The 25,052-nt window shown below is 30.4% G+C and overlaps 3 protein-coding genes across 5 annotated transcripts in view; 2 read left to right on the plus strand and 1 right to left on the minus strand.

Annotated features, from left to right (window-relative positions):
- Window positions 1-7,824, minus strand: part of LOC134710174 (centromere protein F-like) — a 37,791-nt gene extending 29,967 nt beyond the window's left edge. For both annotated transcript variants that reach the window (XM_063570394.1, XM_063570393.1), the window contains exons 1-2: window positions 7,767-7,824; window positions 201-363 (exon numbers count right to left, since the gene is read on the minus strand). In XM_063570394.1, coding sequence (XP_063426464.1) covers window positions 201-338 — 138 coding nt within the window. In that variant the 5' untranslated portion in view covers window positions 339-363; window positions 7,767-7,824. The remainder of the gene's footprint in view (window positions 1-200; window positions 364-7,766) is intronic.
- Window positions 3,279-11,085, plus strand: LOC134710401 (uncharacterized). Its single transcript, XM_063570756.1, has 3 exons — window positions 3,279-3,969; window positions 4,183-5,448; window positions 11,051-11,085. The coding sequence occupies exons 1-3, from the start codon at window positions 3,279-3,281 to the stop codon at window positions 11,083-11,085; spliced, it is 1,992 nt and encodes a 663-aa protein (XP_063426826.1).
- The window catches only part of LOC134710177 (tyrosine-protein phosphatase non-receptor type 14-like), a 28,257-nt gene continuing 11,205 nt past the window's right edge, over window positions 8,001-25,052 (plus strand). The window contains exons 1-13 of one of the 2 annotated variants that reach the window (XM_063570400.1): window positions 8,001-8,159; window positions 11,051-11,274; window positions 13,364-13,542; window positions 14,079-14,176; window positions 14,840-14,910; window positions 15,599-15,757; window positions 16,052-16,140; window positions 18,173-18,254; window positions 19,728-19,810; window positions 20,653-20,706; window positions 22,344-22,368; window positions 22,762-22,831; window positions 23,831-25,002. In XM_063570400.1, the coding sequence (XP_063426470.1) occupies window positions 11,101-11,274; window positions 13,364-13,542; window positions 14,079-14,176; window positions 14,840-14,910; window positions 15,599-15,757; window positions 16,052-16,140; window positions 18,173-18,254; window positions 19,728-19,810; window positions 20,653-20,706; window positions 22,344-22,368; window positions 22,762-22,831; window positions 23,831-25,002 (2,256 nt within the window). In that variant the 5' untranslated portion in view covers window positions 8,001-8,159; window positions 11,051-11,100. The remainder of the gene's footprint in view (window positions 8,160-11,050; window positions 11,275-13,363; window positions 13,543-14,078; window positions 14,177-14,839; window positions 14,911-15,598; window positions 15,758-16,051; window positions 16,141-18,172; window positions 18,255-19,727; window positions 19,811-20,652; window positions 20,707-22,343; window positions 22,369-22,761; window positions 22,832-23,830; window positions 25,003-25,052) is intronic. The other variant, XM_063570401.1, reaches the window with a different exon arrangement.

The raw sequence follows: 25,052 nt of genomic DNA on the forward strand, positions 1-25,052 counted from the left end.
ACATTTTTTAAGCTATAGTGTGTAAATGTGAAAAGTCCAATGTTATAGTACATAGCAGTTCCTGCTATCCTTTTCATGTGCATGTATTAGGAAAACCTTTATTCAACAACTTTTCAGCAGGGAGTAGAAAATTATAACTCCCATCAACAGTTGTCTTATTGGAAATTATAAAACTCAGCTTATCTATATGTAAAACATACCTGTTCTAAGCTTTCAAGCTGAAACTGCTTTTGATCTCTTTCTTTCTTCAATCGTTCAAACTGTTGTTCAAGTTGATTGACTTTCTGCAATGCCTTATAAGGCAAACCCTCCTTCCATTCGTCCTGAACCCAACTCATGGCGTATGTGGGTACAAGCTCCCCCCTGTAATGACAAAATCAAAATTAACATAGAAAACCCATGTATATGGAAACAGATTGTCCCCTTGATGACATTTCATCTATAAATGTATCAGCTCATAGACATAATTCAATAAGTCCAATCTACCCAGAATCACATGAATGAACAATTAATCATGTGACACAAATCTGAACGAGGTTGATCCTTTCATAGGCAAATTAGATTTTTATATTTGGGAAAAATGTATTTGAATTATGGTTTTAATTCTATGAAGAGTCAGGAAATTGTATTTTAATTTGGATTTATGACATGTATGATTATAGAAGAAAAGATATCTTAAAAATACGGTTGGAAATAATAAATTATAGATAATTTCTTTGTTTTGGATTTCTGCAAATCAAGGGCACACCTTTTTTGCACAAACATGGCTGAGGAATTTACGATAGAACCTACCCAAGTGGAAGATTGTATTATAATTGGAAACCAAACCGTTATTGTGAATGATTATGGTTCTCTTCAAATTATTGGAGCTCCATCAGATAATGTGACGAAAAAAGTGCTACATGTACCTCTATGTTTTTTGGGAAATTTAAAAATTGCATACATGTACACCTTATCGCTATTCCCAGCTCCCCCGAGAATCTGTCCCATTAAGGCGGTTTGACCTATTGTTGTCATACAACAATCACTTTTCCATTGTAGCCTCAAATGTTTTGAATTCTGAAGTCAAAATTTTATGGGAACCTGTGAGATGTTCAATAAGGGCTAAATTATACAAAACAAAACAAAAACAAACAAATATTTATTGGTGGAATTTTCAATTATAAATATCAATTGTATTTAAACAGATAATTTTTATGTCCTTCATGATCAATGATGATGATTAAATGGGGACAAAGTCCCCAATAACAGTAGAAAAATCATTAAAAACAAAAACACAAAAAAATTGGGAAATTTTTCCTGAAATTTTCATTGTATTAATGAACTCAAAATTGTTGCCTTTTTGATGTCATGTTTTGAATTCCTGCATCTGCGCAACAATCTACAATGTTCTTCCTTTTTCCGGTTTCATTTGTATGAAACTTTGAGAAAAATATATATTTTTCAGTCTAGTATAAAATAGGAAGGAAATTAACGCAATACCAATTTCATTTTTAATAATTCGATCCTTGATATGATGATAGGGTTTCTTTTTCAACATATAAATGCATCAAATAATAAGCATCTCTGTAGCTTAAAACATGCTTATAAAGATTTGTTGTATAATTCTTTACACTGCTTAAAAATACCACTAGATGTAAATGTGATTCCAAGATATCTATATAATGTTTCACTTTCAATCTCTTTACCTCCAAAATGTAAACAGCATTTTAAAAATTTTCCTGGCTTGTTAAAAATTATAGTATAACAGCTAGCTTTATACAAGTTAACATAATACATCGTAAATATTCAGCAAAATTTTAGACTAACGTCAACACATTCAATTATCTGGATAAAACAAATGAATATATCCTTGGTTATAATCCTCAAACTCCACCAGCTGTTGTTGTTTTACACATACTTACCAACGATCTGAAGACAAAAAACCCACAGGATTGTGCATGTGAGCTGTTTGCACTTATATCCACTATTCAAGAGAAATGGTGTGAAGTTAAATGTCTAGTATCACTTGCTACACCAAGAAAGGATGACATGATGCACCACACTAATGGGCAGATTGTTAATGCTCTCATCAAACAAAATTTCTATGGAAGGCATTACACAGAGCTTAAGAAATTCCAACTCATTGAACATAATAACATGTATTATGAGGGTCAGGCGAATGAGGATTTATTGCAGAATGACTTGTATCACTTAAACGATAAAGGTGTGTCATTTCTTGCATCAAATATTAAACAAGCAGTACACCAAATTCTCAATATTCCGCTCCCACCCACTCGTCGGCCTAGGAGCCAATCACGGAACAGACGAGGAAGAGGTAGAGGTCGTGGTCGTGGCCGTGGAGATTCAGATTAACTTTGTATAATAATACTAATGTCAATTTTATTCTACACATATATTATGTATATTGTTCATATTCATATCACATAATTATCTTTTCATTACAAATACATGTATATGCAGTAGAACTTGCATGTTCTATTTTGTTTTTCCATATAAAATTCAGGATGTCATAAATGAACAAACATTACATTGTAAACTTTTAATATTGTTCATTATTATTTGAAAAGTTAAAACTCATATATAAATTCAACTAATTAGTTCTAAATAACATAGTGAATATCAAAGAACGCAAGGATTGCCTTAGATTTATTCCCTTTATTACAATTGAATGTGTGAATTGCACACAAGGGAATTTTGGTACACTACTAACATGACTAACTAAGTTTACAAAAAGAAAGATAAAAAAGGAATCAAAATCAAGTGAAGGACAAAATCAACTGATTTAACTTGACGGCCATTTAATTCTAATTCTTTAATTGGCACCTTATAAAAAGGTTTATCTTTTTGCATATATTCTTTATCATATTGTTTATAAAATATTTATATACTTGGAAAGTATTTAAATAATTCTTTTTTCATTTTGTTTTTCTTTGATATTTAAAATAAATACAAGAATAGAAGGGACTATGTCACCAAGAACAGTCACATCATTAAAAATGTGCTTTCTTAATTTAGGGGGCCTTATGAACAAGGAGGGTAACAAAACGGATGATCCCCTTTTCTTAAACAAAATTGATAAATATGATTTGGCTTTTTTTGCTGAAACCCACATCGGATATGAGTCCAATATTCATAGAATAGGTCCTTTTAATTGTTATAATGTATGTAGACCTAAAACTAGGGCAAACAACAGATTTTTTGGTGGGTTGGCAGTATTAGTTAAACAAAATATCAAACCTTATGTAAAAATTCTTAAAAACACTTGTACTGACATTATGTGGATAAAGTTAGAAAAGGATTTTTTTGGTTTTCAAAAAGACTTGTATATGTGTGTAGTGTATAACCCACCCTCAATGTCATCATATACTCAGGGACTCGACCGGGACATTACTGAATGTTTAGAACAGGAAACTGCAAAATATATGAAAATGGGTAATGTTTTACTGTGTGGTGATTTTAATGCAAGAATTGCCAATTCCCCTGATTATATTTTAAATGATGATCAATCTTATTTACCTCTTTTTGATAACTACCCAATTGATAAGCAAATCTTAAAAAGACAAAGCAGTGATACAACAATTGATTCAAGGGGAAAGAGTCTATTAGATCTCTGTATTCTAAACCAGTTAAGGATACTAAATGGTCGAGTCCTAGGGGATGTTTTTGGAAAGTACACATGTTATACGCCAAATGGCAGTAGTGTGGTTGACTATGTGATGGTGTCGGAGAGTATTCTGGATCAAATTTTATATTTTTATGTTCACAACTTTATGCCTACCATTTCAGATTGTCATTGTATACTGGAATGGGAAATGTCAAGTAAATTTACTGTTGATGATAATGATTGTAATATTAATTTGTTTGATAAATCTCCAAATTTCATATGGTCAGATGAATCACCTACAAACTTTCAGACAGCTCTATTATTACCAGATATACAAACACAAATTAATACATTTAATAAAAGTATAATTAAAGAGTCTCAATCCTCTGTCGATGAGGCTGCAGCAGAATTATCACATATTTTCTTGTCTGCTGCTACTAATTCTTTAAAAAGAAATAAACTAAGAAATAAGAAAATAAAGACAAAAAAATGGTTTGATGGAGATCTGTACCATCTCCGAAACAAATTAATAAGTTACGGTAAAATATATTCAAAATTTCCTTATGACCCATTAGTGAGAGGTCACTATTATAAGCTTAATAAGCAATATTCTAAACTTAGAAAATTTAAGTATAAAGAATATAAAAAATCACTTGTTGAGCAGTTACAGAATCTACATGATGATAATCCTAAATCTTATTGGAAGTTAATTAATGATTTAAAAAATAATGATAATAAGGACCATAGTTCTGCTGTGGCACCATCTGTGTGGGTTTCACATTTCAATGGATTATATCAATTACATGAGTCATTCAAAGAAAGAGTGGCTAAGTTGGAAAAAAAGCTAGATAATCTTGAAAAAAATGTTTGTTTTAATAATCTTGATAAACTTATAACAGAGAAAGAAATTTCTTTTGCCATTTCTAAACTACGTTGTAACAAATCACCAGGCTTGGATAACATTTCAAACAATATGATTAAACACAGTCAAAATGTTTTACTATCGTCTCTTTCAAAAATATTTAATTCTTGTCTGTCTCATGGTTTATACCCAAGAAATTGGACCGAAGGTTATATTACAGTTTTACATAAGTCAGGTGAAGTCACTGACCCAAATAATTATAGAGGACTAACAATCACTAATGCAATTGGTAAGCTTTTTAACAGTATACTTAATATAAGGTTGGATAGTTTTTTAGAAGAAAATAATGTAATTAATGATTGTCAAATAGGTTTCACAAGAAAGGCAAGAACATCTGACCATATGTTTGTTTTAAAATGTATTTTTGATAAATACTGTAATACTAAGGATGGGAGAGTGTTTGCTTGCTTTGTTGATTTTCATAAAGCTTTTGATAAAGTAATACATACAGGAATTAGAATTAAGCTGTTAGAGATTGGGGTTAGTTCAAGGTTTTATAGCGTTATAAAGAATATGTATCTTGAAACTAGATCTTGTATAAAAATACATGATAGAATAGCTGAATTCTTTCAAACAAAGCTTGGTGTTAAACAAGGAGATAACTTGAGTCCTAACTTGTTTAAAATATTTATAAATAGCCTTCCAGACTATTTTACACAAACCAGAGATCCAATAATGCTGGATGGCAAACTCATTCATTGCCTTATGTATGCTGATGACATTGTAATTTTATCTAACTCAGCTGAAGGACTACAAGAGAAATTAAATGAACTTCATAATTTTTGCAATGACTGGTGCTTAGATATAAATACTAAAAAAACTAAAGTGTTGATATTCAACAAGGCAGGCAGACATATCTCTCAAAAATTTATTTTCAACAAAGATGAGCTGGAGTGTGTATCTAATTATAAATATTTGGGTATCCAATTTAATGCATCATGTTCTTTTTCATATGCTCAGAATGATTTATACCAAAGAGCCTTAAAAGCATACTTCAAACTATGTAATGATTTTTTAGTGCATAATCCTACTGTTAAAAATGCAATTCATGTTTTTGACCATACAATAAAGCCTATACTTTTATATGGGTGTGAAATTTGGGGATATTTCAATCCCTTTACTGCACGTTTAAAAAAAGAGCACATAACAGTGGATACAATTTACTCAAGGATACTTTGTGAAAAACTTCATATTAAATTCTGCAAATATATTTTAGGCGTTAATAGGAAGAGTACAAACTTTGCAGTTTTGTCTGAATTAGGCCGTTTTCCACTTCACTATGATATAGTCAAACATGTTTTAGGATATTGGCATCGTTTAGAAAATATTGGCTCATCATTTCCCTTGTTAAAAGCTGCATATAATTGTTCTAAAAAGCTATTTGAAACAAAAAAAACCTCTTGGTATGGATCAATTAATATTTTAAGGGAAAAAATGTCAGGCATAGAAAAACATATTCTTGAAAAATATTCAACATTTAAACTACACTGTGGCCAGATAGTTAAGGGATACTATACTGCATTGTGGAAAAAACAGCTAGATATACATAAAGCTGGTAAACTACGAACTTATGTAACATTCAAGTGCAACTTCGGTTTTGAAAATTATTTGTCAATAATTCGACATTTTGAGCAAAGGAAATGTATTACTATATTAAGAATATCTGCTCACAAATTGCAAATTGAATCTGGTAGATACCAGGGTACTCTTCGACAAAACCGAATTTGTCTCAGGTGCACCTCAGGTGAGGTTGAGGATGAAGTTCATTTTTTATTTAAATGTGATACTCATTTGTTAAAAAGAGAGGAATTGATGCAAAATATATTAAAATCATGTCCAAACTTTCAAAATTTAAATATTGATAACAAATTAATTTGGATAATGAATAATGAGGATCCCAATGTACTATTTGCATTTTACAAATATATAGAAGATACTAAGAATTAAAGTACAACTTAATCTGCAATAACTAAATTACTATAACTCTTTAATATGAATTTGGATATCCTGTTCAGCCTGCACAGATCATAAGAAGAATTTCAAATTCTTTGGCACGTCCCTTGATGATCTTTGCTGGCTGGACACAGAATCTATAATCTTAAAAATATGCTTTAAAAATATATTTTCAATAATTAAGGAGCTTGACTCATCTGCATAAAGTACAAGTAGGGACTCCCCTTTAAGCACCGACTCTTGGTGCTTTCTGCAGATAAGTCATATTAAATATCCTTTATTAAATATACTTTGTTATTTGCAGTATACCTCATAGTCATTTTTTATATTGACATTTCTCCGCACAAACTACTAATGCCTCATGTTTGTCTTTTTAAAGTGAAGATACACTTACCGGGTGCACTTGAGTCAATTTCAACATAGTATTCATTGAATAATAATACATTGCTACTATTTTGAGTGTATTTTCTGTGGTATATTATTTTATTTTATTATTTTTATAACACTGTTATATATCTTTTATTATGTGTGTATTGCATATGTTAATGTTTATAATAATATTGTCTGTATCATATGCCCTCCTGGGGCCCTAATTTGGAAAATAAAAATATTCTATTCTATTCTATTCTATTCTATACACACAATGCAACACTATACTGAAAAATAAAATCAGGGTGAACGGACTCAGGGCAAACAGGTATTAGGGCGAACCAGAATCAGGGCGGACGGACCTGGATTCATTGCATATGACCTCATAACTTAAATAGTCACAACTATAATCCATAACAACAGAACCAAAATTGGAAATGTGACGGTATTTCTGTTTCTTTTCATGTTTAAACACAGGAGTTCTAAATTCTTTGAGAGAAGCGCTACTGTGATAGTCGACTTTGGTATATTTTTACTCCGTTATTGATAGGATTTCAAACTCCTGTGGTTTTAACTAAATATTCAAGTTAAAAAAAAAATAATTCAAACAAACTTCATCCCCATTTTGTATTAATCAGGTAATGCTTGCCTCATATGAGAATTAAAACATGCCCAGTTAAGCTTTTATCAGTTTATGTCGATTATGTGTCCTCCTGTAAATTATTTCAAATCATATATAATTTTGCCATAATTTTTTGGGGAAATAAAATTATTATATTCTATTCTAATTTCTATTTCACTTTAATCTTCATTCACCAATATTTCGTTCGATTTGTGCTTAATGAAATGGATAGAATTAGGTTCTTTTGGTAATGTAAAAGAATAAAATATGGGTGGAAACCTTTCGAATTATACCTAGGTACTCAACAAGTTGCTGTTTATATTTTCAAATTTCCCTCATTAATAAAGTGCGCGTGCGCAAATATGCCAAAAATACATTATCGTAAAAAATCAAAAGCATTTGAAAATGATATTCAGTCTTTACACGTATAAACTATAATTTCAAACAAATAACTATGTTTTTACTATTTTTTTATTAAGAATAATTAAATAATTTGATAACATTGATATTACGACATCCGTGGCACGACACGATTTACGACATTTTGAAATGTTGACAAATTTTTCTAAATCTACCTGGGCACACCTGCATCAATGATACATTAATTTGCATTCGATTATTTAGTTATTTATTATAAAAGATGCGTTATTTAAAAATACATCTATTGCACAGCTAAGTGAACATAGGTAAGCTGTTTATTTTACTCTTAGAAACGAAAAATAAAACACGAAGGTCTTTGTAAAAATGTTATGCAGAACTTTATAACTTACTTTACATAGACATGTAACAAAACAAGTTTCTTATTTTTCACACTATGATGCTTTTTCTTCGATTCAGGTTATCAAATCAATAGTCATTCAAATTGAATATATATTTCATAAGAAATGCACACACAACTTTGATTTTTCCCTCATTAACAGATATTGTATTTCTTCTTCTTCCAAGTTACGAGTTGAATCTATTTAATTCATCATAAATTGGTTCACCTCAATAACACTATTTGTTTGATGTCCAATTTTAATTGAATGGACAACTAAAAAGTTTCTGTAATAAATTTTGACGTCACAATACAAAATATCTGAAGCCACAGTAATGGAAAAGTGCCTGTACGAAGTGTGACGCCGGTAAATGACAGTATCTGGTCTGTTCGTGCCCAATACACTTTCGCACCTAAGGTCCCTTTGCACTCTAAATGTTCGCGCCCAATTTTAATTCATATTCCAGTTGAATAATTGGAACATCATGATTGTTGTTTTAAATTGTTTTGGTGTAATTACTGAATGAATTAATAGCTTGGTATGAGTAAAACATTGAAGATTTTAAATGAAAAACAAAAAAGATAACTGTTTTAACTGAGGTGGAAACCAGGCGTAATATTTAAATGAGTATGTCTGGCAGCCTACAAAAACACAGGCCTAATATGCAAATGAGTATGTCTGGTCAATAAATAAACCAGGCGTAATTTACATTTTTGTACTTACATAATACTACACTTATTTTAGATCCGTGTATTACAATAGCTATATATTAAAAAGAAGATGTGTTATGATTGCCAATGAGACAACTACCCACAAAAAGACCAAATTGACACAAACATTAACACTTATAGGTTACCGTATGGCCTTCAACAATGAGCAAAGCCCATACCACATAGTCAGCTATAAAAGGACCCGATAAGGCCATAATAAATAATAGGTTTGTTTGCCCAAACGCTACCTACCCAGAAAAAAGCTGCCTACTCAAATTCTTTAATTGTCCTGATTTGAAGAAGTTTTTTTTTAATCAAATAGACATGAAGACTAATAAACATCTGATACTTTAATTTCTTCTTTTGAAAAAAAAAGAAGAAAATGCCTACCTACCTACCCACTGTCTCAACCTTTGGGTAGGGTTTGGGCAAACCAAAATATTTTTAAGTGTGGCCTAAGACAATGTAAAACAATTCAAACGAAAATACTAACAGCCTTATTTATGTAAAAAACTGAACGAAAAACAAATATGTAACACATAAACAAACGTCAACCACTGAATTACAGGCTCCTGACTTGGGACAGGCACATACATAAATAATGTAAAACTATGTACTTTTGTGTATTGATACAAACTTCTGTACTGTTACTTTTATTTCTAATTGTTTGACAAAAAACTTGAAGTATTAACCATTGAAGAAGCTAATTTATAAATAAATACATTTTTGACAAACACTGCCTCAAATAAGAATTATGATAATTAATTTTTCTTAAAACAAATGTAGCATTTTTCTTTTTAACTAAAATATAAATGATAATACTGCAATTCAACCTAAAGTAAAAGATTTTAATGTAATTATCCAAGATTTTTTTATTTTTATTTCAAAATTACTGATAGAACATTAAAAACTTATTAACTTAGTTCAACTCACATAATTATTATTAACCATGTATACTACTTTCATTTTATTTCACAGTTTTCATTAATCAATTTGATTCCATTATTCAAATTTCAAATTCTTCCAAAAAGCACTAAACAATATAAAAAAGCTAATTATCCCTGAATATATAAAGCTTCCAAGTTCAACTCTTGCAAACTAAAACCAAAGAGCCAAATTTTGAAAAAAAATCCTATGATCCTTCAAACAAATCATTATGGTTATATTTTTTTTTATGTCATACCATCAGTTTTACGCTTGTAAGAAAATTTATGTCTTAGCTTGCTAATTTCAATTTACACCAGGTTTACCACTTTTTTCTATGCCCGTAAGGATTACAAATTTACGTTTCAGGCTCCCTTACGCCTGGATATAGACACGTAGCTACCACTTACTCCTGGTCTACGCCTTATTTCCAGGCATAATATGCCTTATAATTTTGTACGCGTGATGACATCATAAGTTGTAGAGACACAGATTCTTTGGTCAACTATCACAGATTTTCAAATACATGTAGCTACATTGTATATGGTGTATTATGCCATAATTTGACATATCTTATATGGGGTGTATGGTAGAACCTTAATGGTAGTTAAATATAAGACTTTTTCAATACAGAGACAGGGAAACTGGAATGTGTTGAATTTGGCGCTCAATGTTGTGAGAGTTACATCATAGACATTGTGACGTCAATCTGGATCATTTGCATACATGTAGCTATATTCTTAGATAATTTAATTGTTAAAAAGTATAAATTCTATCCATTGAGTTTCCCTGAAGTCTTTCTGTTGGGTCTTCACTTCTCACTCTTCTATAATTCTGAAGAATGGTGACCCCTTTATGGTTTTTAGTGCATTCTTGTATTTTAATGTTGATGAACTTCATGAACTTTATATCTGTCAATCACTGAACCAAAGGTAAGAAAATGTTAAAACTTTTTTTGTAAACTTAGCTGCAATAAATAACTATCAAAACAAATGTAATAGATATGTTAATATTTCTGTTTCATTTTCCTGAATTTATTTCATATTTTGTCTATCAGTATGACATATTTTTTTTCTAAGTATTTGGATTTTGACTTTGGAAATGATTCCTATTGGCCTTTGGGTTAACATTGCAGTTTATTGTACATTATATTTACTCATTATTTCCTGTTTGTTTTATTTTCAGATTTTGTGGTGTATTATTCTAAAGACAAGGACTAATGATTACTTAAAATAATGCCGTTTGGAATAAAATTTAAAAGAACAAGACGTTATGAGATATCATCAAAGAATGCGTTGGTTGTTGGTGTACACATGCTGGACAATTCTTATTTAGAGTGTACACTAACCTCAGAGAGTACAGGTCAACAATGTCTGGACAGCATAGCTCAAAGGATTGAACTTGAGGAGGTAAATTGACCTTTTATTATTTCTCTTTATAATTTGTGCCGATTAGTAGAATTAAAAGGAGATATGGGCCCAGGGCAAACATCAAGAGACAGCAACCCATTGATCAAATACATGTATGAATAAAACCTTTCAGTTTTTATTGAATTTTTTTTTTAATTTTACAGCACAATTAAATTCATTGTAACTACTTTTTATCAATTTATTTAAATAAATAAATTCAAATGGCAACAATATGTGATAGTGAATTAACATGTCAAAATACCACTTTTATTTAGGTTTGAATAAAAATATTATAATTAATTTGTCTAAATCGAAACTAATGAATCTTTAGCATGTTTAGTCAAATATTTCATTACAAAATATTTTCGATGATATTCATATGAAATACATTTTGTAGTTTCACAAAGGTCATAGATATACCTTTGCAGTATTTCATCCTGCTTTCAGGGGGAAATGGTTAAATATAATAAATATCTAAGTTAGGTTTTCTTGTCTCAATATTATAGAGTTGCTTTGGTCAGGATTTTTATGGAGTTTTTTTGTAAAATGACTGAAAATATTATGTCTTCATTCAGTCTGGGCATGTAGCTTTTATAAAACATACATTTAGTGTAATGGTTTACTTTTATAAATTGTTATTTGGATGGAGATTTCAGTTGTCTCATTGGCACACATACCACATTTTCCTACATCTATTTAGTCATGTTAGTAAAGTAGGGATTTTACCATGTAAACAATTTGGGGAAGATCTTAATGACAAAGATTTAAATGTATCATTCTGTTGAATATTCTTTGGTGAAGAGATATTTAGATTTTTTTTGTGACCAAACTTTTTTTTTTTTTAATTCTGACACATGTACACTATAAACTGTGTCTACAAAATATTTGTTATAAAAAAGATTTTATCATGGTTTTGATGAATTATGCTGTTTTTAGTCTAATCATTAACAAAGATCTATTATTTTTTTTATTGCATGTTTTTTTTTAAAATTTATTACATGTATGCGTGGTCAGTGTTATACATGTATGTCACGTATGTAACATTTTAAAAAAAGACTAAATTTTATTATTCATGATTGAATCATTTGTTTGTTGTTTTATTGATGACTTCAACAGCCCTTTGTTACATTTTTTATTACCTTTGATTGATTTTAAATCTCTGTTTTAAATATTTACCACATATTTGTCTAACATGATTGTCTTATCAGAATTATCTGATCGTATCTTTATCTGTAAATAATTCAGACAAAGAAGTTTATGTGTAAATATAGATGAGATTAAAAAAAAAGATTATGTGTAAATATAGATGAGATTAAAAAGACAACTGTACATTATGTTTTTATCATAATTGGCAATATATGAATGACACAAAAAATATGTTCAACATACATGTAACAAAAGACATACAAATATATCAATAGGATTGTAAATGAAGTTTTTTTTAATATTTGTTTACAATAAAAATGTCATTTCTGAATTAATTGTTAAGAATTTACAGTATATTTAACAAAGGAAGTGGACCTTGAAATTTATCATTTATTTGGAAAAAATGTAACATTAAAAAAATAATGCTTCCTTTTGTTACTGTGATTTAAAAAATTGTTCAAACATTTGCCATTGCTAAATTTAGATTTTCTTTTCCTATAATAAGATCTGTAGTAATAGCAGATATAATACATGTAATATACAACAGCATGTATCCTAACATACTAAGAAATACCCAAGCCTTTATGGAAATTTAATGCTATTTTAATATCTGACTTTTACTTCAAAAAGTTAAATGGCAGTATTTTCTGTTTTAAGCTAAACAGAAAGCATATAGTGCATCAATTCATGAAACAAAAAATCACTATATATGTGTGAAAAATACAATAACAAAGGAACAATAGGTTTGTTGATATTCTCATCTGAAATTTGCATTAAGGTCTTTAGCATGCAGCAAAGTTTTACTTTTATATAAATGAATACATATGATAATGCTAACAACAAATACACTATTAAGGGCATTGTAATGTGAAATATTGAATTGTTACATAATATACAATGTATTACTTTTCATGCTTATTCAAAATATTTATATGTTTTCCAGACTCAGTATTTTGGATTACGCTATGTGACTAAAAAATTACAGTTTCACTGGATCGAGTTGGATAAACCACTGAAGAAACAGTTAGACAAACATGCTCAAGCCTCCAATTCACCGAGGTTATACTTTGGGGTTATGTTTTATATACCTGGAGCTCATAAACTAGCAGATGAAGTAGCAAGGTAAACATTAATATGAATTTTTATTTAAGGCAAAAAAACTAAATTAAAATTGTTTAGTGTTATATGACAAAAGAAGATGTGGTGTGATTGCAAATGAGACAACTCTCCACAAGAGATCAAATGACACATAAATTAACAGCTATAGGTCAATGTACAGCCTTCAACAATGAGCAAAGCCCAACCAGCATTGTCAGCATTAAAGGCCCTGAAATCACAAATGTAAAACAATTCAAACGAGAAACCTAACAGCCTAATTAAAGTACAAAAAAAAGAATGAAAAACAAATGTGTACCACAGCAACACACAACCACCACTGAATCACAGGCTTTCTCTCACACCAGCTCTTAGTTTACAAGGTGAGACAACTCCTTCCAAGTTACAATTTGAAAAAGTAAACCATTATAAGTCAAAGCACAGCCTTCAACATGCAGCATTGGGTTACACCGAACAACAAGCTATAAAGGGCCCTAAAATTATCATACATGTTATTATAAGAACAAAAGTATTAAAAGTCTCTGTGCATTTTTACATTGTAGATTTCAATATTTCCTCCAACTGAAGAATGATATTGTAGATGGTAGAATTCCATTATCTGTAGATCAGGCTGTTCGTCTCTCAGCTCTTAGTTTACAAGGTAAAGTTTACTTCATGATATTGTAGATGGTAGAATTCCATTGTCTGTAGATCAGGCTGTTTGTCTCTCAGCTCTTAGTTTACAAGGTAAAGTTTACTTCATGATATTGTAGATGGTAGAATTCCATTGTCTGTAGATCAGGCTGTTCGTCTCTCAGCTCTTAGTTTACAAGGTAAAGTTTACTTTATGATATTGTAGATGGAAGAATTCCATTGTCTGTAGATCAGGCTGTTCGTCTCTCAGCTCTTAGTTTACAAGGTAAAGGTCATTTGAAGATGTGTTATCTTATAAATCCTAATATGATGTATAGTAAAACATTTTTTTTGGTCTTTTAGGTACATGTACTTCAAATAAGCTTTCAATACATGTAAATATAGATGACATATATGAAATGATCTTGACTAACAAGTTATTTTTCTTGAAGATTTTTTCTTCTGAAATTTATAGGATTATTCCATCAGGTTGACTCAAAACTTTTCAAATATGTATAAAAAATACAATGCATTGAAAAAGAGACATAACATGAATTGATTTTAACCAGAATTGAAGTTCTATGTTCTACAACTATAAAGCCAGTGCTTGTTTGAATAAATGTATGGCATGAGGTGGCACAGGTTGTTCATTCTTATTTTTACCTATTATGTTATATTTTTATCTTTCCAGCTGAGTTTGATGACTACCAAGAAGATAAGAATGCTCAAGATTACTTCAAAGATAACGCTTTATTTCCTAAGGTAATTTTTGTGTAACTACTATTCAAAGTCACAAATATCTGCACTGTCATATTTTTTAGGTAAAATCCTTAGGATATTGTATTTTATTTTGATTTTCCTGTTTCTAGTGAATATCTTTATAAAGAGAGAAACATGTATTTGGTTATCTCTTGTCCATAAGAAAAATAGACAATTTTATTCTCAATGCATTATACAGTACTGTAAATTCAGAAATTATTGTGTGCATTTATTATTTGCGATTTTTTCATTTTAGACTAACAGGTAAATGCGATTTTAATTTTTAAGGTTTTGAGAAAAATCCTGTTAAACATGTTAAATTCATATAAATAATTCAAAATGCGAGTTTAAATTATTGTGTTTACACCTCAGTCGCATTTTTCACAATAATAAAAACCTCGTATTAATTTCTGAGTTTACAGTTTCAACAGTTCAAAAAAATTTCACAGTTGATTCTTTGATTTCAAATTTAATTAAATTTAAAATAAATTGCTTCTTTGACCTCTTCTGCAGTTTTATCAAGGCCTTTTGTAGCCGATAATACAGCATGTGTTTTCTCATTTTTGAAGGCCATGCGGATGCCTTTAATTGCTTGCGTCCACTTTATTTGAAATTTGAGAGATAGTTGTCTCATAGGTAATCATACCTCATCTCCTCATTTTCATACTAAATAAAAGTTTATTTTTAACAGACCATGTGTAAAGATGAGACCACAGTTACAGAAATGATGCACGAAGCCTTGAATTGTTACATAAGTTTACATGGTGTACATCATGTTAAAGCTGAAATCAATTACATCAAGGATATACAAATGATGGATGGGTATGGAATGGATTACTATGCTGCTAAGGTAATTACAATTAGGATATGGAGAACAGCAATAAAAGCACTGTTCCTATTTTGTGTGGGTTTTTTGCTGATCTGTGCATGTACTGATTGTATCATGGGTGACCTACTGATTTGACACAGGGAAATTTGCACTTTAGCTTGTTCTTCTATTTATTGAAGTTATGTAAGTAATTGCCTTGAAAAAGAAAGAAAATGTCCAACAAAACTCTAAGAAACATACATGTACATGTATATGTAAACAGGAAGTCAAATGGCAAGTTCCTATGTATAGTATGTTTTGCTGTATCTATTGCAGGATGAGAAAGGGAGAGAACTGTATCTAGGAACATTTTATCAGGGAATGTTTGCTCGTTATCTCCATGGAGAGGCTACGGTATTTTTCAGGTAAGATTCCCTATAAATTGTTACTTTTTATCAGTGATTTGTTTGGTAAAAGATCTCCTATCATTGCTGATGATGGATGGCTGCTTAAGGGCATACGATACAGTTACAGGGGAGGTAATGATGTTGCTAACGTAAATTGTTATTTTCGCGACGTCAAACTATGACTTATTGAGAAAAGATGCAGTTTTTGACTGATTTTTATCATTCAAACTCATTTAACTTAAAAACGAGTTCATGGACCCTATTTTTTAATATGCCATTTGGTTTGATTACGCCAGAAGATTATGTGTGCCAATTTTCATGAAAACGTAAATAGTGCAATTTTTTTTAATTTGATAAATATACAGCAAAAAATGATGTTTTTTCCTACATTCATGATCATTTGATAAATATGAGTTATTCTAATTAAAAATGTATAATTTTTTTGAGTTACTTATAAAATAGAGAAATTACAAACTACACTAGAACACACCCGTGATATCGTGACTGAATTAAAGTATATAACTATGCGCAAGACTTATTTTTCTATTAGCATTGTCATCTGATAAAGTCAAGCCGATTATAAGATAGTTATCACAGTTTTCTCTGCTTTCAAATCTTTCTGTTTGAACCCGTCTAACTGGAACTTATCAATTATTGGTAATATTAATTATTTAGAAAACAAAAGGTCCTGGGATGGAGTATTTTTTTAATCAACAGCATTGTCCTATATAAGTTATAAATAAAGTTGAATTCTTTGATTCGCTGTTTTACGTCATGCCCGCTAACAAATTGAAAACTGTACATATACGCCTTATTTTTAGTATTCGTATTGTTGTCTTATAAAGTCTTACTGATTAAAATACTACAATAGGTAACAATTTGACAATTTAGTAGTGTCAACCCTATGATTATGACCCGTGTATATAGCATATCCTGAATACACCGTTTGGTGGTGCGCCTGTCAAATGCGGAACGTACATATAAGGTAATAGGTAACAGATGAATATTATATTGGAATCGGTATCGGACTCGACCCGGAACTTCTTAATTATTGGCAATATTAATTACGTGGAAAACGAAACGGCCTGGAGTGGTGTAATTTTTAATCTACACCTTTGTACTATATTAGTTATATATAAAGTTGAATTCTTTGATTCGTCGTTTTTACGTGATGACGGCTGACAAATTGGACCTCGTAATTTTAGTATTATAGATGTATTTAACAAAATACAATTTGTGTTTATCTTTTAAAACACAAAAGTTATGCCTTTCTTTTGAAAAGAAAAATATACGGCTACAAATCCTAATTTTGAGCAATGATACCAAATTTCGACCTCATTTTACTCAAAAAGTAGCACATGAATGTATATTTTTTATCACATATTTGATTTGATCAGGTAAAAAATAGCCTATATGCAAATTTTCATCAACTTGTAAATACAGGATCAAAACTGTATCGTATGCCCTTAACTTCCAGTGGCAAATTAATATGCATATGTTATATGAATATTAATCCTGCTTTGTACTAGACCTATACACTGAGCTGGAAGTTTTATATGCTAGTTCACAGTCTGCAAGAAGACATATCACCTTATGTGGCCAGATTATTATGACTCTTAGCAGACTAGTCTTTGCTTGAACTCATTAGTGCTGCATGCTTAGTGGAAAGCAGCAAATATCAATTTTAAAGTCTTTGGTTTGACACGGTCTGTGTTCAAACCAACAACCTCCAGCACTCCAGGCAAACACACTACCACAAGACCACCAAAAAAATAATTTTATGTAGAATTTCCATGAAGTTTTCCATCTATCTGTCAGATATAAAAATAAGTTCAATGGTAAAACAAAGGAAGATAAATCCAATTCCAAATATATAACGTGATTCACTGCGAAATACAATTTTAAGTTCACATACCAAAATAAAAAAAACCTTCAGTGCTCACAAGTACTTTGATTGTGTAGTCTGGTTGCTATTTCATTGATGTATGCTTCACATATTTCCTACTATTCATGCATTATTTAATTATAGTAATTCTGTTTACTATTTCAGGTGGAATGAAATAGCTCGTCTAAACCAGAGTAAGAAAACGTTAGAAATAGACACATCCAAAAGTTCATCTCAGTACCACATGGTAATATCATAATTCTTAAGATTTTGTGTTATATAATTATTCAGTTATAACTCATAGGATACTTATTTTAGTCTAATCATTATTTATCTTAGTATAATAAGTACCATATTTTTAATATCACTAGTAATGCCTTGAACAAAGAAAGAAAAACTTAAATATAAAAAAATACACTTATTTCAACATTTAATTTAATATACTCAATAAAATTGAGAATGGAAATGGGAAATGTATCAAAGAGACAACAACCTGACCATAGAAAAAACAACAGCAGAAGGTCACCAACAGGTCTTCAATGTAATTAGAAATTCCCTCACCTGGAGGCCAAGGCTTCCAAAAAATTTTTGAGCCAGCCGGACATTCTATTTATGATCCCGATTTTAATATCTAAGACTACGTCACACAAGGCAATTATGGTAATCAGATGGCCATCCCAATGATTGACATTAGTCTAGATTAAAAAAAAATGATATTAAACTTTACTTTAATATGAATTCGATGTTAAACTGTTAAAATTGGCAGTGCATCATTCAAAGTGTACACATCAGCGTGCTCATATCTGCTTTGGGCTCTTTATTTGTGCAAAATGACATTGTCAAAAACTTTATTTAGTTTTTAAAGTCACATTTTCCCAAACCGGATGTTGACTTGTCAATGGTAAAACATGGACCAAAATCGGATACGTAAAATCTGTGTACGTTTACAAAGCACGACTGAGTTAAGAAGCTCTTTCCACGTTATTTCTTCAACAAAATACTTGAAATGAACGGTAGATACAGGTATCAATGATAATTTTAGCATTTTTGAAGAAATGTAGGATGCATAGTTAAATTTCCCTAAATTTCCCAACTGTGCACATGCGCACACGTGTACTTGTTGATGCAATGTAGTTCTGATGATTTTTCATTTAAAACCTTTTTAAATGCTTCATCAAATCATGTTTATAAATGAATTTATTATAACTTAATCTTTTGGACTAAATCAATTAGATACAAATCGCTGAAATGTACGAAAATAATTGTGAATAGACCCATTAATTTAAATACGATGTCCAGTACTGTACTGAAAATTATAGTTTACCTGTCACCTGAACAGGTAGTTTTTAGCTGTCCAACAACTAATTTGCCTTGATTAAAATTAGAAAGTATTGAAGTTGGGGTTGTTTTGATAGTAATTAATCATCATGTCACTGTTATGACCGGAAATGTGGGGCTTTTAAAGCAAAAGTTTGGGTCAAAAAGATCGTGAATTATATTTAAATGACCTAAAAAGTCTTGAAAACTAAAAAGTATATGACCGTTTCATGCTTTGCCCAGCCTGACTTTGAACGGACATTAGACAAATGACCGGAATATATGACCGTTTTGGAAGCCTTGCTGGAGGCGTCCTTCAGCTGGCCCCTTAAATTCTCAAAACTCTATAATTTCAATGAATGGAAGAAATACTAAGATTTTGTTTGCTTTCAATTTTTTACAGGAAGATAGTGATACAGCAAAATATGTGAGAAGATTTGGTTTGTTACAACAAAAGTTTTACAGGATGAATAAAACAACACCAAGGTAATAGAAGTTTGATTGACTGAAGCTCCTCCCATGTTTTGATTGGCTTTAGCTCCTCCCACATTTTGGTTGGCTTTAGCTCCTCCCACATTTTGATTGGCTTTAGCTCACCCCACCTGAATTTTCAATTGGAGACATGCATTTGCACTAAAAAAAAATCTTCATTTGCAATTAAGAAATATTTTGTTCACTACACATCAATATAGTGAACAGAATGAATGGATGTTATTAAAATTAGCAAGAAAATTAAAAAGAAAATACATGCAAATGTAACACTGTCAATACAGATCGTAACTTTATTGCAAAAGTTCTATGTTTATGTTAAAAAATCTACATTTTTGAGTGTTTACAATCCACAATGTCAAATATTGAAACCTGGTCCATGGCTAGTATTTTATTTTTATTTTGCAAGTAATAACAATATCTTCTATTCACAGCTTATTTTTTTCAATTTTTATTTTTGTGTGCAATTTTTTGTATTTGGTATATCCTCTTTATACAGCCTCCTTTTAAACAAGTAAAATTGATTAAAAAAATTAGGGCGGTTGTATATCGAGGAAAAAGCATTCTTAGCAAAATGTACAAATTTGCAAATTTATTTTTGAAATAAGTATCAGCTTGTGATAAGGCTTTTATTATGAAATTATCAACCTGTAATGAAAGTCTATTTTTTGTCAAAAAAATATTATTATAACAATGATTTTAATTTGAAAATAACTTACAAACTACAATTCAAACAGCTTTACTTCAAAATTGAACAACAAAATTTTTTTTTCTCTATTAATTATTTGCTGAGTTTTCAAAACACCTATTCACTGCTTGTGCATGGTTTTTGATTGCAGTTCAAGTGTTGTAGATTTGAACGAATTTCCAGAGACGAGCAACATGTATATATCGTAAGCATATTTCACGCATGATTCAACAGGTGACAAGACTAACATCTATATCATCATCTGGCTTTATATACATACTAGTAATAAGACCTCCTTTACTATGGAACACTAGTATTTCAACACTTAGTTTTTTAAATGGTGGGGGATAGGTACCATAGAGAAGAATATTTTGTTTGTGTTTGAAATTATTTTTTTCACTCAGTATAAAGGGACAGCTTCTATTTTATATTTTATTATTTGAAAAGTCAGAGCTAGATTAAAATTTAGATTATAAGGGCATTATATTTGTCACTTAGTCTTTTCAATGTTGGTAAAATCTTGCAGAATTTTTATAACTAATGTTTGTGTAAAAATTCAAGACCAGTATTCAAGAAGTTTAGGTTTATTAAGTTAGTTCAAGGAAACTATACATGCACCCTTACACTTTTACCCTTCCAAAAATTACTTAGCTTTGTGTTTATTTCCAAAGAAACCTACATTTTGATTTTTCTGTATCCTTACAACAGCATTTTAAATACAACTTTCTGTAGCTCTATTCTAAAGAAAATGATAATGCCTTTCTTCAAAAGACTTGAGTCTTTCACATACATATAAACATGTTTATATATCTCTGATTTACCAGTCTAACATCTACTTTAATCTTCATACATATTATTAAACCCTAAATTTACTTATAACTGCTACATAATGTTAAAAACTTATTTCTTCTTTTATATTCCTTCCATGCATATTCTTTCTGAAACTGTTTTCTCCAATGTTATAGTTCAACTCAAGGGGAGGTAATAAGTAAAAATAGATGTTTGTTCTGCATGGTATGAGATCTTCAAATCCTAATCTTAAAGACTTGTCAACACATTATTCCATAATCATAGATTAAGCATACCAGACATTTCAACATTTGCGCTCTTGTTTAATCTGTATCTCTCAACAGGGAAAATATATTAATATTTAGCTTGTCATGCAATTGCTAAACTGATAGGTTTGGTGAAGTCAGATACAAATCAAATTTAATCATATTAAACAGAAATATTCATTTATATCCATAGGGAATGTTAACATTCATATGTTGTTGTACCATTTATCTAACTTTAATTTTCTAGTAGTTTATATTTCATACTGGTTATTGAATTAGATGCTTGCATAGTATTTTTAAATTCAAAAAAATAATTGGATCCTAAGAAAGTTGAATAAATATGATTCATTATAAGCGGTCAGATACTTATTACATCTAGATTTTGAACCTACTAGCATTAAATGTACCAACAAAGTTAGTTTCAGATTTTTTTAATTTTAGTTTCAGGGGGGATTATATAATGGAAATGATCAAATGTAGAGGATTGCAGGTTATCTATTTTAAAACAAAATGTCAACATTAAAAGAAAATTTATAATTTTTAGGAAGGGGAAATAATCCAACAGTTTAAGATACTATATAAAGTGTGTAAAACCAATGTGTACAGGGAGAACAAAGGTACATAAGGTGGAAAAAAAATTCAATAAGGAAAATTCTCTGATTATTCCTTTTAAATCAAAAGTACTTAAACACTTGTTTTCTGATTTGAGATTTTTTTTCTTCAGTTTTTCAGTGATCCTAATTATAAATTATGGTCAATTTTATGTTTTCCTTATTATCTTTTTCAGAGATTTACCTCCAATGGACCCTCTGGTAAGATTTGTGTTACATTTATTATAAATAATATTTATATAATTTTGACCATATTTTTAACTTTTTCCTCTATCTATTGAAATTATTTAAGGTGCATATTTTTAAAAACAGACACTTTCAAATCGCTAACAGTTTGCTAACTACATTTTACAGTTAAGTTATTAGCCATATTACTATATCTCCTTATTTTCTTACAGTTGTTACAGGAAATAGGAATGGTGGGAGAAGAAATTAATATTTTGTTGCAATCACTGTGTTGGACTTAGTTTAATAAATATGTTATTTACAAATGTGTAATAATTGATAACTTAAAGGACATTGGTATTTTGTTTACTCATGTAATACCAATTTTCTCTATATTGTTTGTATGAAAATCTGACATTTTCATTGCAGACCCAATCACAGACTTCATTAACCTATTCACAGCTTTCTTATCAATCACAGGACCAAAGATTTGATCAAGGTATGTTGACTGTCAGAGGTCCGACTATTAAAATAATATGATAATTATTGTATACATGTATAATTAAAACTCCAAATTGACAACAACACTTCAATTTCAAATGGTCTGCAAATTTATTTGCTATGGTCTACATGTTTCACCTGCAAGGCAGTCTTCATCAGAACAATTTTCATACAGAAATTAATTACTGAAGTACTCAAAGTGGTACATTGAATATGACGTGTATGATTAGTTTAAGGAAGAAGAATTTTGTCACCAATTTATTAGATGTTTTTAAACTTATTGCTTTATGATTCCAAATGTTAGCAAGTGTTATTACTGTAGCATGTTTGCCTATAGGTCATGATTGGGTATAATTTTAAAATAGTTCATCACTTCTTCTCTGTCAAGCATCCTGCATTAAGAGCTAAAGTTGGTTTGCATGAAATATGATATAATTTACATGAGGAGTGTATCATACTTCAAGCTGACTTTTACCTTGTGACTTTAAGAGATAACTATTGTATTTAAGCTCATATGACATCAGTGATGATTTGATGGTGGCAAATTAAGTTTAATGACGACATGTTAGTGGAGACCGTAAATGGGTATTTGCAACCATCAAATCACCAATTGATGCCTTAAAACACAATATTGTTATTGGCATTCTTATAAAAATAACAGAAAACAAACATCAAGTCATTCATTTAAAATCTGTCATACATTGTCTGTGCTTGCACGTACATTTTTATAGCATTAATTGTAAATTGATGCCATGTAAATTGGTAATTTTATCCAATCAAAATGAATGTTACAAACAATTTTGCATAAGAATACTTATTAAACAAAACTTCAGCCTGTCAATCAAAAACATTTTAGGATATAAAATTTGTTTTATAATTGTCTTGAATATGTATGTTATATTTTCTGCTTGACATTTAGTAGCCATCGATTAGTAAATAATTTATGTTATACTTTGGCATATTAAAGGCTTTAAAAATTCTTATTATTTTTTTACAGAATTGTCCCAATCAACAACGACATCAGCAGAGGATTTTTTCAGACAATCACAGCAAAGTTTAGAGACTGGCAGCCGTAAATACAATAGTGCAGAATCTCAGAACAGTCCCACACAGCCTGATCCACGACAGGCAATGTTACCAGCTTATAGGCCAAGTCCTAGCTATGATCAAGTCATGAGACACCGCGTTCAACAACAGAAAGGAAATATATCTAACTCACAAATGTATTCTGCCCCTCAGGAAAATATAACTTACAGTCACCCTGACATTGGGTCTGATGTTTCTAATTATAGTCGGCAAGAAAGTGATTATGTAAATAGTGAGACAATACACAACTACAATAATAATACATTATATGCAAATGTGTTTCAAGAGGAAAAACAGAATTACATGCAATATAGAGAACGAACTAGTAATCTTATAATACAACCTACATACAGTTCTCCAGAACTAACGGGGCTTCCACAGGAATATCCTACGGAAAATATATTCCATGACCCTTTACCTTTTCAATATAAACCCCCACCCCCTTATCCCAGGACAAGTAGTAGTACACCAGATCTGGCAGTTCAGACAATCAGAACTAATGTTAGTGATAGTCCCGATCTTATTTCTCGCAAAAACATGGGATTACCTCCCCCTGATGCAGAATCTATTGAAGAGATCAGAGATCATGACTTTCCTACAGAGAATGTGGAAGAAATAAATCCATCAAGTGAACCGATTACCAATCCACCTCCAATAATAATCAGTCACGTGGAAACTGATGACACTTCTAGTGAGTATTCAGAAACAACATTTCATGTGAAGGAGACAGACAGTGAAATAGAAGATGCTCATAATAAACCTGCTGAGGACACACCCATCCAGATAAAATATGTGGCCCCTAACAAAGCACCTCCTCCATCGACGTCAAAAGAGGTTGTGGTACGGAGAGAGAGTTTCCGTCGTTTAATGATTGCAAATAGGTCAGGTCAGTTTAATCCTAATTCATTGAGTTCTGCTGACAATTCTGCAACTGGTTCCTCTGATACATCTGTTATACCTGAAGTTACATCAGAGAAAGCAGCAGGATTAGAGAATCCAGTTGACGCTCTGGTTAAAAGTGATAGCACACAGCTGGAACCAGATCAGGAAGCTGAAAGAGACACAGATTCTGATTCTGATCAGGTAATTTATAGTTTATTTTATGGTGTTAAGTCTCTCAAAAATTGTACAAG

The sequence above is a fragment of the Mytilus trossulus genome, chromosome 3 (assembly GCF_036588685.1).
Source record: "Mytilus trossulus isolate FHL-02 chromosome 3, PNRI_Mtr1.1.1.hap1, whole genome shotgun sequence".
In the NCBI taxonomy this organism is placed as follows: Eukaryota; Metazoa; Mollusca; class Bivalvia; order Mytilida; family Mytilidae; genus Mytilus; species Mytilus trossulus.

Bases quoted from the DNA above. Each gene is read 5' to 3' on its own strand.
- LOC134710401 (XM_063570756.1), top strand. From the start codon at position 3,279: ATGTGGATAAAGTTAGAAAAGGATTTTTTTGGTTTTCAAAAAGACTTG. The intron at 3,970-4,182 runs GTATAATTAAAG...ATGACCCATTAG, and splicing joins AATTAATACATTTAATAAAA to TGAGAGGTCACTATTATAAG. The intron at 5,449-11,050 runs GTATCCAATTTA...TTTTATTTTCAG, and splicing joins ATCTAATTATAAATATTTGG to ATTTTGTGGTGTATTATTCT.